Source organism: Felis catus, chromosome A1 (genome assembly GCF_018350175.1).
Source record: "Felis catus isolate Fca126 chromosome A1, F.catus_Fca126_mat1.0, whole genome shotgun sequence".
NCBI classification, from domain to species: Eukaryota; Metazoa; Chordata; class Mammalia; order Carnivora; family Felidae; genus Felis; species Felis catus.
Genome location: NC_058368.1, coordinates 110,794,791 through 110,810,544, shown reverse-complemented (window position 1 = coordinate 110,810,544; position 15,754 = coordinate 110,794,791). Strand labels below are relative to the sequence as shown.

Below are 15,754 nucleotides of genomic sequence, written 5' to 3'. Positions count from 1 at the left end.
ACCGGAGTCCCTGCATGAGGCCTTGGCAAACCACAGGCCTGCTCTAGACCTAGCCTGGCCCCAAGGCACCCTCAGAGCTAGCTGAACCTCACCGAGCTGAGTGGCCTGGCCCACAGCCTCCAGTGGTTTCTATGCATTCGTTTACTTGCGCTTTCCTTCTTCCTCTTTGAGGTGAACGCCCCTCAGGACAGGATGTTTTTAGAGGAAAATATAAGCTTCCGGGAGCTGCTGCAGCTGAGCTGCTAGTTGATGCTACCGACACACCGTATGTGGGGACTCTACAGCAGCCCCGGGGCTGGGCATCCCTGCCCCCTCGGCCCTCCCAGCCCGGGGAGGTCTCTTAGCCAGCTCCTCTTCAGCGCCCAGCTGTTCAGGAGCCCACCGTGGGCCAAGGCAGGCCAGGACAATCTCAGAGCTCAGGCAGTAGGGAAAGCAAGGCTCTGCAGAAGGGGCACTAGAGGAGTTCAAGGATGTTTTTCCCCATAGGAGCAAAACCAACAGGCTGTGTAGGAAAGGCAGGAAGAGCAGAGATGCGGATTTAGAGATGGCAGCCCTCACTAGGAACAGCCTGCTGTATGCCCAGCACACCGAGTTCTACTCCCTGACCAGAGTCTGACCAGTCTTCCCTTGTCACTTTAGGACACGTGCAGATCTTGCAGATGGGGAAAGGGAAGCCCAGAGAGGTTAAACGACTTGCCCAAGGCCTCATGGCAAGTAGCGACAGATCTGGATTGGAATCCAGCCCTTTGGGGTTCCTGGCCAGAGATCTTCACCACTCTGCGAGAGGCCTCACAGTCCAGGGGTAGTGTGCCAGCATGGAGACCGCACATGTGAACCCAGTGGTCCCCAGATTCCCTTTCCCCCACTCGGTCTCCCCACGCAGGCCTCCAGCCCATAGGGACCTGGGATCTCTGACTTTGCCAGTTAACACCTGCCAAGAAACTTTCTTGGCACAAACCGACTAGCGGTATGGCTGTGACCTCCACCTAGCCTGTATGAAGGATGTCTTCACCCTGTCCTCACAGGAGGTGACTCAGTTTCTCAGTCATCCATGACTAAAGGAAATGTGAGAGGTCATCTCTCCACAGGGTCTGGCCTGTGCTCATCCCTCCACATGCGAAAGCAGGGGGTAAGGATAGCTGCTGGCAACTGAGGTGGCTCTCACGAGGGCCTGGCACTGCCCAGGAGGGAGAGGCGGGAGAGCCTAGGCAGAGCCCAGAAAGGCGGAGGGCGATGGTACCTCCTAGGCAGGCGGGGGTGGAGACTTGGAAATCTTGTCCCCAGCCTCAGCCCTGCATTTCTGACTCTGATGAATTCAAACCAGCTTGAGGAGCAAAGACAAGATGAGGTCTCTGGTCTGTACTAGCTCTCTGTACCAGCCCCTGGAGGACAGTCCTGCCCTGGGGCCATGGTCAGGAAGCTCATTTGGGTCTAACTTTTACAGCTACTGTCAATTAAGACCCTTGGGGCTCTGCCTGGACCGAATCCAGCGGTTTACCCAAAGGGAAACAAGGCACAGAGCGGAAAGGAGCTGCTGCAGGCTTCGCTGCTCACACCCAAGCCCTGAAGGCCCAGGGTCCGCACAGGGAGGGGGGCAGGGCTGCTCCACCTGCCACAGCGGCCCTCTGAAGGCGGAGCCCCCTAATGAGATTAGTTAGGGGGTTCCAAAAACCACACCAAACAGTTCTTACAGATACTCACCTGGGTGTAACAGAATAAAAATACATGGGAGACAGGGAAATACCAAATTCCGAGGGGGTGAGGAGTGGGGAGGGAGGGGATAGGGGCAGCCAAGGGGACCCAGCTGGAGCTATAAAACCCATTTTTTTCAAAAAGGAGTGCACAGATATGTTGTCTAAGAGGCAAGGGAGCATGGAGGTAAGGGCAGGAAACACATGCCTGGGTTCAAATCACTCCACCAGCGCTCCTAAGGTGCACGTCTTCCCATGCCTTGGCTCCCCATCTGCAGGCCGTCCACATCTCACGGGGTTGACATTGGGATTAAATTAATAAGGAACAAAATAAAAGAAAAAAAGACCAAGGCTTTTCAGGAAAGCCAAACTTTGTGCCAGGCTGGGGCCGCGGTCCTTGACTTCCTTTGGACTCCTGCCTGATTGCTATCAGGCCAGACTGCTGAGCTCCTGACCGGCCTTCAGTGACCAGAGCCAGGGGACTGGAGGCAAAGAAGGGCGGCGATCCAAGAAAAAAACTGCTCTCAAAATGCCCCGGGAGGGCTTGCCCATGGTGCGGTGTGAGACGACACAATGACAACAGACACAACACACCCCCAGGGACACCTCAGCTTCCTCAGTCAGCCCATTCCCAGTGACTCAGGGCCTAGGACACCCTCCAGCCCAACCCCACGTCACAGAGAGGAGGGCACCTGATACAGACACACCCAACAGTGAGCTCCAACCTAAGCTAGGACCAGCAATGGAACAGGGGGTCCACCAATGGACAGTTAAGCGTCATCCTGCATCCTTTTGCCAGGCATCAAACCTGATCAATCTTAACTGTTATGCGGAAACATTTTCCAGGGCAATGTTTATTCTGGAAACCCTGGGCTCCTGCTTCCAACCAAGAAACACAACCCTTTTGGTCCTAAAAGCCCTGCCTTGTCAAACATCCAAGGAGGAAAGTATCCATCCCTGACCAGGCCCAGAGCTGTGACGTCATGCCCAGGAGGGGCGCTGAGGGCCAAGTCTGTCCTTGGGGTCAGAGAATCCAGCTGGATTCAGCTCCTGAACACAACAGGAGTGGGAGTACCACTCAGCTTGGAGGCCTGCAGTGCCCCCATCACCACACACTTGAGAGCAAAGGAGCACAGCAACGGGCAACATGGGCTTTGAGGTAAAACAGACTAAGTCCAAGCCCTGATGCCAGGCACTAGCATGTTCTTAACCTCGCTGAGCCTCAAATCCCCCATCTGTAAAATGAGAGCAGTAATAGCATCTACTTTCTCAGCTTCATGCAAGGACCTTGATACTGGGATTGAAAGCCCCAGGCACAGACCTGGCACTCGGGAAGTTCTCAACACATACACAATTGTCGCCGTTGTTATTCTCCCAACAACTATTTACTGAGCACCTACTCTGTGTCACACCCTGTGTGGGGCACCGAGATCCCCGCAGCGAGGAGGCCAGATATGGGCTGGCCCAGTACATCTTCCCCAGCCCTTTCTGATCCAAACCACCATCCCTGAAACCCCACCTCAACATGGCCATCACCCCTTGTGGGCTCGGCAATCCCAGCGTCGTCTGTCCCTACACCCTGTGGACTACGGTCCCCCCCAAGCCCCACCCATGGGGCTGCCCACCACAGCTGGGCGGCTCCCACCCGCACAATGCTTAAAGCCGGCCAGCACGCTGTGGGGAGGCTGCCGCAGCCTGGCACACACGAAGCAGCCGCCCTGCCTGGACCCCGGCTGTACCCAACAGAGACCTCATTGCTGCTGGCACAAATCTCTCCACAGGCTGCCTCTCTGCATCCCTGAGGGCCCACCCACCCTCTGCCTGCCTGGCCACTGGGCCAGCCACAGAGCCATCTGATTTGAATGAAACTTCAAACTTAATGACTTTCATGCTGGTTATTTAAAACGCAATGTAATTTTCTTAAACACCCTATTATTTCCTTTGATAGCTACAAAGCTTCCCCCAATCCCATAAGCATGTTTATTTTTAGGGAAAAGAGTGGTTTGCAGTTGGTCATAGAGACCATAAGGAGAGGGAACCCACAGAAAGCAGGGCAAAGAGTCAACCATAGCAGCCTGGAGATCCACAGCCATCCTGCCTTCCTGCTGGGGTTGGCTCTCCACAGACACTACAGGGCCCTGGGTAGGCCCCTGACCTCCAAAATGCCAGCACATCAGCCAGCAGCCCTCCTGTCCACCACCTAACAGTGGCCAAGTCCGCCTTCCCGTGCTCCCCCTGCATGGGGCCCAGTGTTCTCATCTGTAAGACGGTTCTGCTGGCTTCCCAATGAGCCTCCCGCAGCCATTCCAGGCATGTGACAGGGCTGGGAAAGGGGTCCCGGGGCCACCAACACAACCTCAGCTGCCTCCCTCCTGGCTCCTCCAGACATTCTGCCCCGGGTAAAGCCTCGAGGCCTGAAGCTTTGACCAGCTGGATCAGATCTGTGCCCAGATAAAGTGGCCCCAGGCAGTAGCTGCCCACACTGGGAGGGTGGGTGGGTGTGGCCCTGCCAGTCGGGGCTCCCTGGCAAGGAAGACGGCCTGGTGGTGGGTGTGCGTGCAGAGGTCAGCTGAGCCCCACCAATGCGGGGCGTCCTCTGGGAGTGGCTATTTTTAGATCCTAGGCTTTCATGTGGCCAAATGATGTAGAGTTTACAAAGCATCGGTAATGCGTTTCAGATGGCGGCCCAGCAGATCGGGAGGCTGGGCCTCTGCCACCAGAGCCAGGTCAGAGTTAGTCAGAATGCCTTCAGCCTGAACTCCCATCACCTGTCCCTCTGTCCCTCCCAACCTTCTTGCCTGATGGGGAAGCTGGCCCTGGAGCAGTCCTGGCAATGCCCAGCAAGCCCCACCTGATGCCCACCTGAGCAGCAATTGTCTCCAGCCAACACTTATCTGAATGTCAGCAATCCTTCATGGCCAGGGATCCCCACTCCTGACTGAGAGAAGGAAACTGAGACCTAGAGAGATTAACAGATTTGTTGGAGATCACACAGCAAGGAGAAAAGTTGGGCCTGTCTTCTGGCTTCCCTGCCCATCACAGTTCCCTGCCCTCACGGGCTAATTGGGCTTTCTGGGAGGGGGGAATCCGTCAGCCTCACGTGGGCCAGCCCGGATATGGTGGGCTGGGGCAGCTTAACTACGCAAACCCCCAAAGCTCACTGTTCTTGGGGCAGGCCACGTCCTGCCTGTCCACGCCTCAGCCACACACTGGTCATTGAGAAGAAGATAGTGTAGGGCCCAGACAACTTTCCTGTCTCTGGACAGAGAAACAACTGGTTGTTTTAATGGGAGGGGTGAGGGGTAAGGCAAGCTTACTTGGCAGAACGTCTGCTTCCTCTGCCCTGCAGGGAACTCTGGCTGTGGATCGGCCGTGGTGCCCATCTTCCTCAGGGCGGTAAAGCCGTGTGTACTGGCAAAGCCCAGGCAGTCGACCTCCGTGGGACAAACTCCCATGGGCAGCTTCCCCACAGGAGAGGGCCAGACTCACACCCATCTTGGCTCTGCACCTGGCCATGACCCCTACCCAGCAGGGACCATCCCTCACATATGAGGGGACTGTGCCAAGGGGAGCCCAAGGTTCTAGCAGCACCAGGAAACAACGCTATGACCACGACAAACCCACCCAGGCTGCAGCTCAGAGACTTTGTGTATGCTAAGGCTGGTGTGGGCCACATCTTTTTAAGGGAGGGAGGTGATGACAGGTCCAAACTCCAGGCTTCGTGGACCTGTAAACAGGCATCAAACTGCCTGAAGGAAGAAGCTAACAATGTCCTGGATTCTCCGAGACCCTCCCTAGACTGCTGGGGCCTCACAGTCTTGCTAAAGACGATGCTGGTCGGGGTGCCTAGGTGGCTTGGTCGGTTAAGCGTCCAACTTCGGCTCAGGTCATGATCTCACAGTCTGTGAGTTCAAGCCCCGCGTCGGGCTCTGTGCTGACAGCTCAGAGTCTGGAGCCTGTTTCAGATTCTGTGTCTCCCTCTCTCTCTGACCCTCCCCTGTTCATGCTCTGTCTCTCTCTGTCTCAAAAATAAATAAACGTTAAAAAAAAGTTTTTTTAAGAGGATGCTGGGTAAGAGGCGCTCTCTACATCGTGGCTACATCACCAATGTGCTGAGGGACCTGACCTCTAGGGTTCAGTTCCTCTCAGTAAACAGGGGGCCAAGACCCTGGACCCACGACTCTAGGGAGAGACTGAAAGACAAATGAAATAACATGAAAATGGAAACTTCCACCCCTGAGTCTCTGTTGCCTTGCATGTGCCAGCATGCTGGGTCTTCCTTGCCCAAAGCCCACCCCCTGCCTTGGCCTTGCTCGCACTCCGCCTATCAGCTCTGGGCCTCCCAGCATCCACACTGCCCCAACTGCTGGCTCTGCCTGCCTCCCCCTCCATGCCCAACTCAAACCATGCGCCAATGGTCACCACCTGGCTCTTCATTCTGCCAACACACGCATGTGCCTACCAGCCACTCCTAGGCTCTGGGACCAGAGCTGCCTGCATATCAAGGTCACCTGCTGGGTCCTCCCTGCTGGCTCTTCTCCAGCCTCACCTTGTAGTCTTCACAGACCCTGGGCTTTGGGCCACCCTTCCAGTGACCAAGAACATAGTGATTCCTGATCTGCTCTGCTCTGACCCTGCCCCGCAGAGCGTTCTCTCACTTCACCTATGCAGGTCCCGGCCAGCTGCAACCGTAACCTCTCAAAAAGCCTTCCGGGTTGCCCACCACTGGCCTCTCCCTCCTCACTGCCATTCATCCAATTTGGGCAGAACCTCAAAGCCAGCTGTGAATGCCTCGGAGGGCATCTCTACCTCACTGGGACTGAGATCCTCTGGGAGGGTAGAGACTGCCACCCCTCTTGCTAAGTCAAGGCCAAGCATGCAGGGGCCCAGAAACTCCAGTAGGGGTCTGGAACCAGGGTTCTAGATACTGCAGGCACTCTGTCACCGGCCAGCTGAGGCCATGAGGCCAGACAGGCTGGACAGCTGTGCTCCACACTGCTGCAGGGGGGCTGGCTGCTGAGCTGAGGAAGAGCAAACGTGGGGGCTTCAGAAATGCTCCACCCACCAGGCACGGCACCCTCTGCAAGAGCTGTTCACTCCAGTGCTTGCACTGATAACATCTGCCACATAGCAGGAACCCACATACAGTGAGTGCCTCCTTCCATGCCCCAGGAACCCAAGGAGGTCAGAACCCTCATTCTCCTCATTTCTAGATGGGGAAACTCAGCCTCCCGGCGATTAAGTAACTTACTCAGGGCCTCTTGGCCAAAGAGTGGCAGATACGGTGTTCGAGGGTGGAACTTCCAGACAATGCCCTCCCTCTCCATGTCTCTAAGGGGCCTGGGATAGATCTCTTCCCTGACCTGGCCTTCCTGTCCCCACCAGTAGAAGGAGGGTAGTAACCCAAAGATCTGTGCACTATACTGTTGGGGAAGGGGGAGCCCTGTGACCTGATAAAACACCTGTTTCCTCCACCAGAGTCTTGTTTGTACACAGCGGCAGGAAGCAGCCAGTCACAAGGCATGAGAGAGTGTGACTATGGCTTCAGGATCACAGCTGCCTGAGGAGGCTCACAGGGAGGCAGTGGCATCCCCCTATCCCTTCATGCAGCTGTACCCACCCTAATCCAGCCTGACCTCAGCAGGCATTTGACTTGCAACCAGGGCCCCTGCAGCCCCTTCTCAGAGCTCAGCTAAACCGCTTTTCCTGCACGGGCAAGGGGTGGGGTATGGTCTCGTGAAACCAAGAGGCCACGAGCTGCTAGTCTCGGGGAAGGTACCACCAAGCCCTCCCCTCTTCAACCCCACTCACACCTGTCTTGGGGCACGTGGGGAGGTAGGCAGAGCTGGTAGGAACATCCCCATTTGTTGGCTATGGAAACTGGCGTGGTGAGACCCAGGAACAGTGGGATGAAGAATTCCTGGGCCTAGGTTGGTCACCTAGGGTTGGGTCAGTCCCTACGCCCCGCTGAGCTAGAGGAGTGGGCAGGCAGTCTTCTAACTCCAGCCCCTGGGGATAGAGTGGGGCGAGAGTCTCTGGGATGAGCCTCCTTGGTGCTGCTGTCTTGGACCTGAAAGGCAGCAAAAAGGCGCCCAGAAGGTAGTCGCACCTTGGGTGCGACTGCACATTTTCCAAACACCACAGCCAATACCACACAGCCTTCCAAGTCAGGAAGGAATGCAAGTCAAAAGAACTCTGAAGTCCCACTGTCCACCATGAACCTATTAAATGAACAACAACAAAGAAGAAACTCCATGTTGGGGTTTGCACACTTAGGCACTGCAAGGAACAAGCTGCAAACTGGGGTCACAGAGGAGCAAAATGCTATGGTTCTTCCTACATTTTTTTTTAAACGTTTTATTTATTTTTGAGACAGAGAGAGACAGAGCATGAACGGGGGAGGGGCAGAGAGAGAGGGAGACACAGAATCGGAAGCAGGCTCCAGGCTCTGAGCCATCAGCCCAGAGCCCGACATGGGGCTCAAACTCACGGACCTCGAGACCGTGACCTGAGCTGAAGTCGGACGCTTAACCGACTGAGCCACCCAGGCGCCCCAGCTACATTTTTTTTTTTTTTAAGATTTTATTTTTTTATGTAATCTCTACCCCCAGGGTGGGACTCGAACTAACAACCCCGAGATCAAGAGTTGCATGCTTTACCAACTGAGCCAGCCAGGTGCCCCTGATTCCTCCTCCTTTTTGACCCCGTAACTCTCTTAAAATGTACTGCTCCAGGAAAAAAATCAAAAAATAACTAAGAAATGATTTGTACACATCATCGTTCCTGCTGTAACGAAGACAAGCTCTGAGCAAACTAGAAGCTACAGGAGGGATGACACAGATGCTATATGTGGGCACCGTCTGAGGGCCTGCAAAAATGCACCCCCACACCAGGGGAAAGGGAAACACTGGGTCAAGACATGAGGGGGTGCATGCAGGGCTGACCATGTGAGAAAAGGTCTGAGCGAGGCATGGAGGCTAAGAAACAAATGGGTCTTTTCCCTATTTTTCTGACAAAACAGCTTAAGCCCCAGACATCTTACATAAAGGGCTTTCACATGGCTGTGGGAGGGGGGACCTCTTTCAGATAAATCTCTAGAGGTGGCAGGAGAGGATCTCAGGACAGAGTGAGTAGTGAGAGCTCCCATCCCGGCTCCAAGAATGGTACTTCCCCTCCTAAGAATCCCTAGATGAGGTAGGGCAGCAAGCAATGGGCCTGTATACCTAAGTCCCCGCCCCAGAGCCGGCCCCCAGGGTTCAGACTCCTGGAGCTTTGTGGCCCAAAGTAGAGATACGGCCTTCCAGACATGAGTCTATGTCCGGCCTACCAGTGTGCCACCACTAACCCAGAGGAGCCAGGAGAGCAAGAAGGGACCGCTCACAACCAAACCGCTACCTCTCAAGCCCAGGACACACTGGCACCTTCATGGGCACTTCCCTGGCACTGCTGCCTCCAGTCTACACTCCAACTCTGGGGAGAGGACTCGCCACCCCCATTGTGCAAATGAGGAAACTAAGGCTGAGAGATACTTTTGGCAGATGGGCTGCCTTTGGTCTAAGCATAACTAGCGAGTACATCATAAAGCAATGCCAACCACCACGGCCTGAAGAACTGCCAAGGTGGGCAAGGCAGCTGATGCCTGGGAGGATGACAGAGGTCCCACTTGGATATTCACAGGGGGTGTCTCTGGTAAAGTGATATTTGAATTAGGCCCCAAATGAGGAATGAGAAGGTGGCAGCTACATGAGAGCTAGGGAAGAGAGTTCCAAGCTGAGGAAACAAGTGCAAAGGTCCTGAGGTGGGAAAGAACCTAACGGGTATAAAACAGGCCAGGACACTAAACCTATCTATGGAGATAGAGTATGGCGATGAGAAGGAGGGGCTGTCAGCAGAGGCCGACCACCCAGGCACTCAGGCTGTGGTGTGAGGTTTGGATTTTACTCCAAGAGCAATGGGAAGCCACTACAGGGTCTCATCAGGCAAGAAATGAGATCTGATTGATGCCTGGCTGCTATGTGGAACCTGGACTGGGGGTGAGGGCATGGGTTCAGGTGGGGGCCAAGGTCGAGGCAGAGAGAGGCTGGAAGCAGCCATTACCGCCTTCTGGGTGAGTGACGGCGACAGTGTGGGCTTTAGGGTGGCAACTGAGGTAGAGAAGTGGGAGATCTGGCATGTTTGGAAGGGAGCCCAAGTACCCTGTCCTTATCTGGTGGCCAACTCTGCACCTTCAGAAAGCTGCCCAGCAGATCCTTCTCCACAGCCCACGGCCCACGTCAGGGCCGGCTCCACCCAAGATGCCCCAGCAGGGCCTTCTGAGACAGCACTCCTCTGACCAGGGCCTGGTTCCAGTCTGTTCATCTGTCTCTTCTACTCAGCGAGGCATTCCCAGAGACAGAAAGGCTGGCTGTGACCTATGTGGTGCCCAGCCTGGTGCCAGACTCCTCCTAACAGGCTTCACTCCAATCAGGGCTGGTGATCAACCATCACTAACCCTCCCCAGCAAGGCCCACTGGCTCCCTCTCTCTGAGGCTACAGAGGGCTGGCTGAGTGTATCTCTGCAGAGCTTCACTGGACATAGTGGCCATGGGTCAGCAGCACTTCCTTCCCCTGCTCAAGTCTTGCTCAAACCTGCACCTCCTAATCCCCCCAGGGCTCATTAGCACAGCTTTCATCTAACCCCAGACCCTGGAGTCCAGAAATGTGAGCTCCATGGTGAGGAGTCCAAGCAAGAGTCCACTGCCTCCACTGGGCTCCCCAACATTGGAACGGATGCCTGACCCCTGGCTTGGGGCATGCACAGACACCAGGATGGCCGTGGAAGTCAGGCACAGGGGAACAGCCCCCAGTCCCTGCAAGAGCCAAAAAGCTCAGCTGTTTTTTTGTTTTTTCAATTGACATCCAATTTGTATATCATAAAATTCAGCGTTTTAAAGTACACAGTTCAGTGGCTTTTAGCATATTCACAAGGTTGTATAACTTGCACCACTATCTAATTCCAGAACACATTCATTACCTCAAAGAGAAACGCTATAGCCATTAGCGGCCACTCCCCATTCCCCCCTTTCCTCAGTCCCTAGCCACCACTCATCTACGTTCCATCTCTATAGATTTGCCTATTCTGGACACTTCATCTAAATGGCAAAAGGCTCAGCAATCTTCCAGGCCCAAGACTCCAAGTGGAGCCATGGAAGGGGCCACAAGAACAACGGGGCTTCCTATCCTTTTTGAGAAGAGGATTTGCACCAGACTGGCAGTCACGCACATCCAAGAATCTGAGTTTCCCTAGGGAGTGAAGCCTTACTCATCCCAGAATTCCCTTAAAGCCAGGCCCAGAGTTGGCCCTCCCACTTCCCCCTCCCAATCTCAGAGCAGAACAAAGCCAACAAAACAAAAACAAGCCGTGGCTACTGGTCTAGGCCAGGAACTGTCTACAAGCCTACATTAGATGCCTGCCAAACATCAGCCATGAAATAAACTTTGACCAATTCTCCTTTCCCAAAAGGAGAATTCACAAGAATTCACAAGAAGCCATGTATTAAAAAGAAGCACCCTTTTAGGTAAAAGATCCCCCTCTCCCCACTGGCAGTTGGCTGTGAAGTGGTCATTTGGTCCATCGCTCCTGGCAAGGTTTGGGTCTGCATGCTTTGAGGCATCCCACATGGTAGCTACTCACTCACGCGCAGAGGACGACCCCAGCATGGGCTCTCCCCACTGTCTGGGGAGGTTAAGCAACTGGCCTTAAAAGCTCTTCGGCACAACTGGTGACCACTTGGATTCCCTCAGAGGGGGCAAAGCGGGGAGGGGGCCTAGTTCTAAGGCTCAAGGGCAGGGGCTGGGCAGCGTGTCATCTGTCCCATGGGCTCAGGAAAGCAGAGCTTGGGAAGAAACCTCCCAAGGCAGTTCTTCCTCAGGGCCCCTACAATGGACTCCTGCCCCACTGTAAGGGTATCTTTTCTGATAAATGTGTTCCCAAAACACGGAGTCAATCAATTTTGCTTTTAAAACCAGCCCTAATTTAAATGTCCAACAACTTTTTGGGTAACACCAACAATTACTTCTATTTGCTATTCATTTTTAACTATCAGGTTTGCTTAAAAGAGGCTCCTCCCTTGTATTCATGTACATCTTCCTCACCCAGTGTGACCCCAACTTAGGCCCATGCCTCTGTCCTTGTTCTCAGCCCCATGGAACAGCTGATACCAGCACACAGAAAGTCAACTCCAGACCTTGTCTTCCTCCTCCCGTGTTCCCAGAAGCCAGGCAGTGGGAGGCTGAGCTGGGTAGGGAGGAGGACAAGGGGACTTACCTCTACAGGAGAGGGTATAACACACAGAAAAGCATCTGCTATAGCTTGAGAAAGATGCCGAGGTTGAAAAAACAAATGACCCAGGCTAGGGGAAGAGTGATGTGCCTGCTTCAGCACCCCCCTCTCCCCGCTCCCCCCACCAAGAATCCTGACTGCTGGAGTTGGCCATCCGTCCGCCTACACTCTGACCAGTGTGAGCTAAAGGAGACCAAATGGTCCCATCACCACACCCTTACAGAGAAGGGGGCCCTCCAACTCTGGGCTCTCTCGCACTCACGCAGGCCATGAAAGGATCACAGAAATCCAACCGCCTTCCTGAAGCACTGTGAAATCACAAGAGGCTGGAGGGCAGCCTGCCCTCCTAGGACTGTTCTTGGTCTTAGGTCTTTTGTCTAGTCATGGTTGTCACAGTGACCACAGCGCCCTGTCCAAGCAATTCACCTGCCGGTGGTTTAGCAGTGCTGTGTTATGTCAAGTTGGCCCCAAAACCTAAGAGTTTACCCGTTGTAGGAGACCCAAAAAGAATCTATGTTAAGCATCTGCTGGTGCAGGGTGGAGGTCTCTAGGAAGAGGTGTTGCCTGAGATGGTGAGGTCAAAGGGCAACCGCCTCCCTCACAGACGTGAAGGAAGCAAACACCTCAGAGACCGGAGCCACCCTAGAGCAGAGAGACCATTCAACCATCACGCTCCTTCTGCATTTGAGAAAATGGGGAGTCCAAGGGCCAAGGAGCTCATTTCTAGAGTCAACAGTTTACCAGGTTTTCCATTCTGGGTTTCTGGGGAGAAGAATCTGTCTTCTCACCTCCCACCGGCTTCGGCATCAAAACAGCTTTCAGAACCAACTCTCCTCACTTCTGATCTGAAATGGCCCAGCAGTCACCCTCCTCCCTCAGGGTGACCCCCACTAGCCATGTGAGCCTCCTACCTGCCGGCCCCTCCTGCACGAGGCCTCCACTTGCAGCCCCAAGCCCCCAAACATTTAGTGTACTGTAGGACCTCTAATCTCACCCCTGATTTAGGCCAGCTGAGGACAGTCTGAAACACTAATCTCAATTTTTTTTTTTTTTTTTTTTTTTAAGTGCAGCTGTACTGCTTCAATGCACTCAAAATAGGCTCTTCTACCTTTCAGGTCATCTGTACCAATGAGGCAGAAAAGCATGGTTTGTAACGATCATGGAATCTTTCAAAGCGCTTAAATATATTTAATTAGCAAAATCATTCAACAGGTCCCTTACCCACACCACTGATTTGAAACACCTCTGCAGGCCCTTCCTGGTGCATAGGAAAGCAAACCAGCCTCATAAAAACCTACTTTCTACACACTGCATTTGTGGTCTTTCTCTGGCAAGGGTGCATTCATGGCAAGAAGGACAGAGCGAGTCGAGTCTGTTTTTCCTGCACAGCCGGGAGCTCTAAAGCACACCAGCATTTCTGCCCATTCCTCCAAACACCCAGGCTTGGGGCTCAGGCTCCGCGAAAAGGCCAACTGCAAAGTTCACAGTTCAGACCACACCAGAACACCAGCACCTCAGGAGGGTAGGGAATGGTGTCAGCTCAAAAATTCTCGGAAAAGACTCTACCCTGGCATTACCTAGCATCAGGACAGGGCCTGCACCTGCTTGTGAGCAAGCTGGGAGGACAAAGGCCAACAGCTGGAGGGAAGGGGGTGCCTAGGGCGGTCTCTCCTTCCTTCAGCAAAGTTCTCCTGCTTCCCATCCCACTGGGTGTATGTGGGAAAAGACACCAGAAAAGAGTTCTCACTTATCTATTTTGTTCTAGGCACAAGACACTTGCCCATGCCTCACCTACCTGGTCAAGGAGGTAGCAGGCACACGGCCTGCGGGATGCTGGGGCCACTTACCAGTGGGGGCTGCGGCTGGGGGTGCTGCCCTGCTCCCGAAGGGGGTGGGTAGTGCATAAGCAGATTGAAGGCCGAGTAGACGGTGTCTTTGTACATGCCGCTGGCGCACTCCGGGGCCTTCAGGCCTGGAAAAACCACAGCTGGGTCAGACGCGCCCGCCCGGGCTGTCAGGGCCGGAGGGGTCTGCTCTCCAGAGTAAGAATTGCCGAGGGGTCCCGTTCAAGTGGGACTTGAGAAAAAAAGCGCCGGGAGTGCCTCGGTACCGAGTTCCGACGAAGGACCCCGCGTCCAGGCCTCCCCTGGGCGGCCCCTACTTGACCCCCAGCCCGCCCGCCGGCCAAGGAACCTGGGCCAACGCTTTCTCCTCAAGACTGGGGATTAGTCAGTCACCTGGGCAGGAGGGGAGGCGGAGATGGCGGGGGTCTGTTTACTCCTATAAAGGTCAGGGCACCGGAAGTGACTCGAGCCCGGCGGCGCCCGGGAAACCCGCCCCCACCCCACCCCCCGGTTTTGCCGCCTCCTTTAGTTGCCCTGCGGGGTGCACCCCCCCGCCACCCCCGTCCTCCGTGCCACCCCCTTTCCCACCAGGGCCTTAGAGGCTGGAGGGGAACAGGGCGGTAACTCACCGTCTTCCAGAGACTCTGGAAGTTTGTCGGGGAAAAGTCTCTGCGACGCGTGTTCCCGCCCGAGAGCCTGCGGGGAGATCCAGAGGGGGTGTGAGGGGCGCGGGGCTCGCGGCCCGGGGCAGGAGGGGTCTGAGGGATGGGTACCCCAGGGGACCGGGAGGGCGGGGCGGGGCCAGCCGGGCACAGGGGGCGGCGGGCGAGCGAGAGGTGCAGGGCGAGGGCCGGCGCTCACCTCGGCCCCGACCTCCGCCTCGCCGCGGGCCCCGGCACCGGCCCCAGGGACCCCCGCGCCGCCCGCCGCGCCCTCGGACTCATTGACCAGCGACGACTTGAGCTCGGCCAGGTCGCGCTCGGGGCCCGCGGCGCTGTCGCGGCTCTTGTCGTCCTGCTCCTCGCCCTCGTCCTGGAAGGCCAGCAGCTCGTCAGGCGCGCCGAGGTCGTCGCCCCCGCCCGCGCCGCCCCCGCCCGAGTCCAGCTGCGGCATGGTGCGCTCCGCCCGCGGGGGCGCGGCGCGCGGGAGTGCGGGGCGCGGAGCCGGCCCGGCAGGCGGCGAGCCCGGAGTCCGGACCTCCGAGCCCGAAGCGCGGCGGGCGGAGCGCGGGCTGACTCCGCCTGGGCGGGCTGCGGGCGCGGGGCGCGGGCGCCAGGCTGAGCGGCTCCGGGAGCTGGCGGGTCCGAACATCAAAGGCGCCGCCGGCTCAGTGCGGGGGGCGGGGCGGGGACGCCGGGGGCGGGCCGGACCGGGGGCGTGGCCAACCGCCCCGCCCCTCCTCTCCTCGGAGAGGCCGGGACGCGACCCGCGCGCGCAATCTTAAAGGGCTAGCTCTCGCGGGCGTAGCTGTGAAGCGTCCGACAGGCTCACCCTTCTGAAACGCGGGGACCCTGAACGAGACTCTTGACCCTGTTTTCTCACCTACAATATGGGATTCCCCGCTCTGCGCCCAGGTTTCTCCACCTAGGCCGTGGGGGTGACCTGGAACGCAAGCCAAGGTGTGAATTGCGTCGGCCAGTACGTCAAAGGCTTGAAAATGGGGGCTTCTAGAGGTTGAAGGCTGTTCGAAGCTGCTCTCCAACACCGGCTGGCAGGGTTAAGGTTCCTCAAAGTCCCATTCTCTGCCCTATTCTGCAACCCTAAACCAATCTGGGACTTCCTTCCAGGCTGCCCACATACAGTGCGAACACAAGCATTATGCCCCTCACACATTTACTGAGCGCCTGTTGCATGCGGTGCTAATGCATTACACCCTGTGACGTGCTTCTCAGCCCTGT

At 56.0% G+C, this 15,754-nt stretch overlaps 1 protein-coding gene across 1 annotated transcript in view; it reads right to left on the bottom strand.

The window, feature by feature from the left end:
• The window catches only part of TCF7 (transcription factor 7), a 31,225-nt gene extending 16,073 nt beyond the window's left edge, over window positions 1–15,152 (bottom strand). The window contains 3 exon segments of the mRNA XM_023255177.2: window positions 13,860–13,984; window positions 14,486–14,552; window positions 14,718–15,152. Of these exon segments, the coding sequence (XP_023110945.2) occupies window positions 13,860–13,984; window positions 14,486–14,552; window positions 14,718–14,969 (444 nt within the window). The 5' untranslated portion in view covers window positions 14,970–15,152.
• Between the last annotated feature and the right edge of the window lie 602 nt (window positions 15,153–15,754).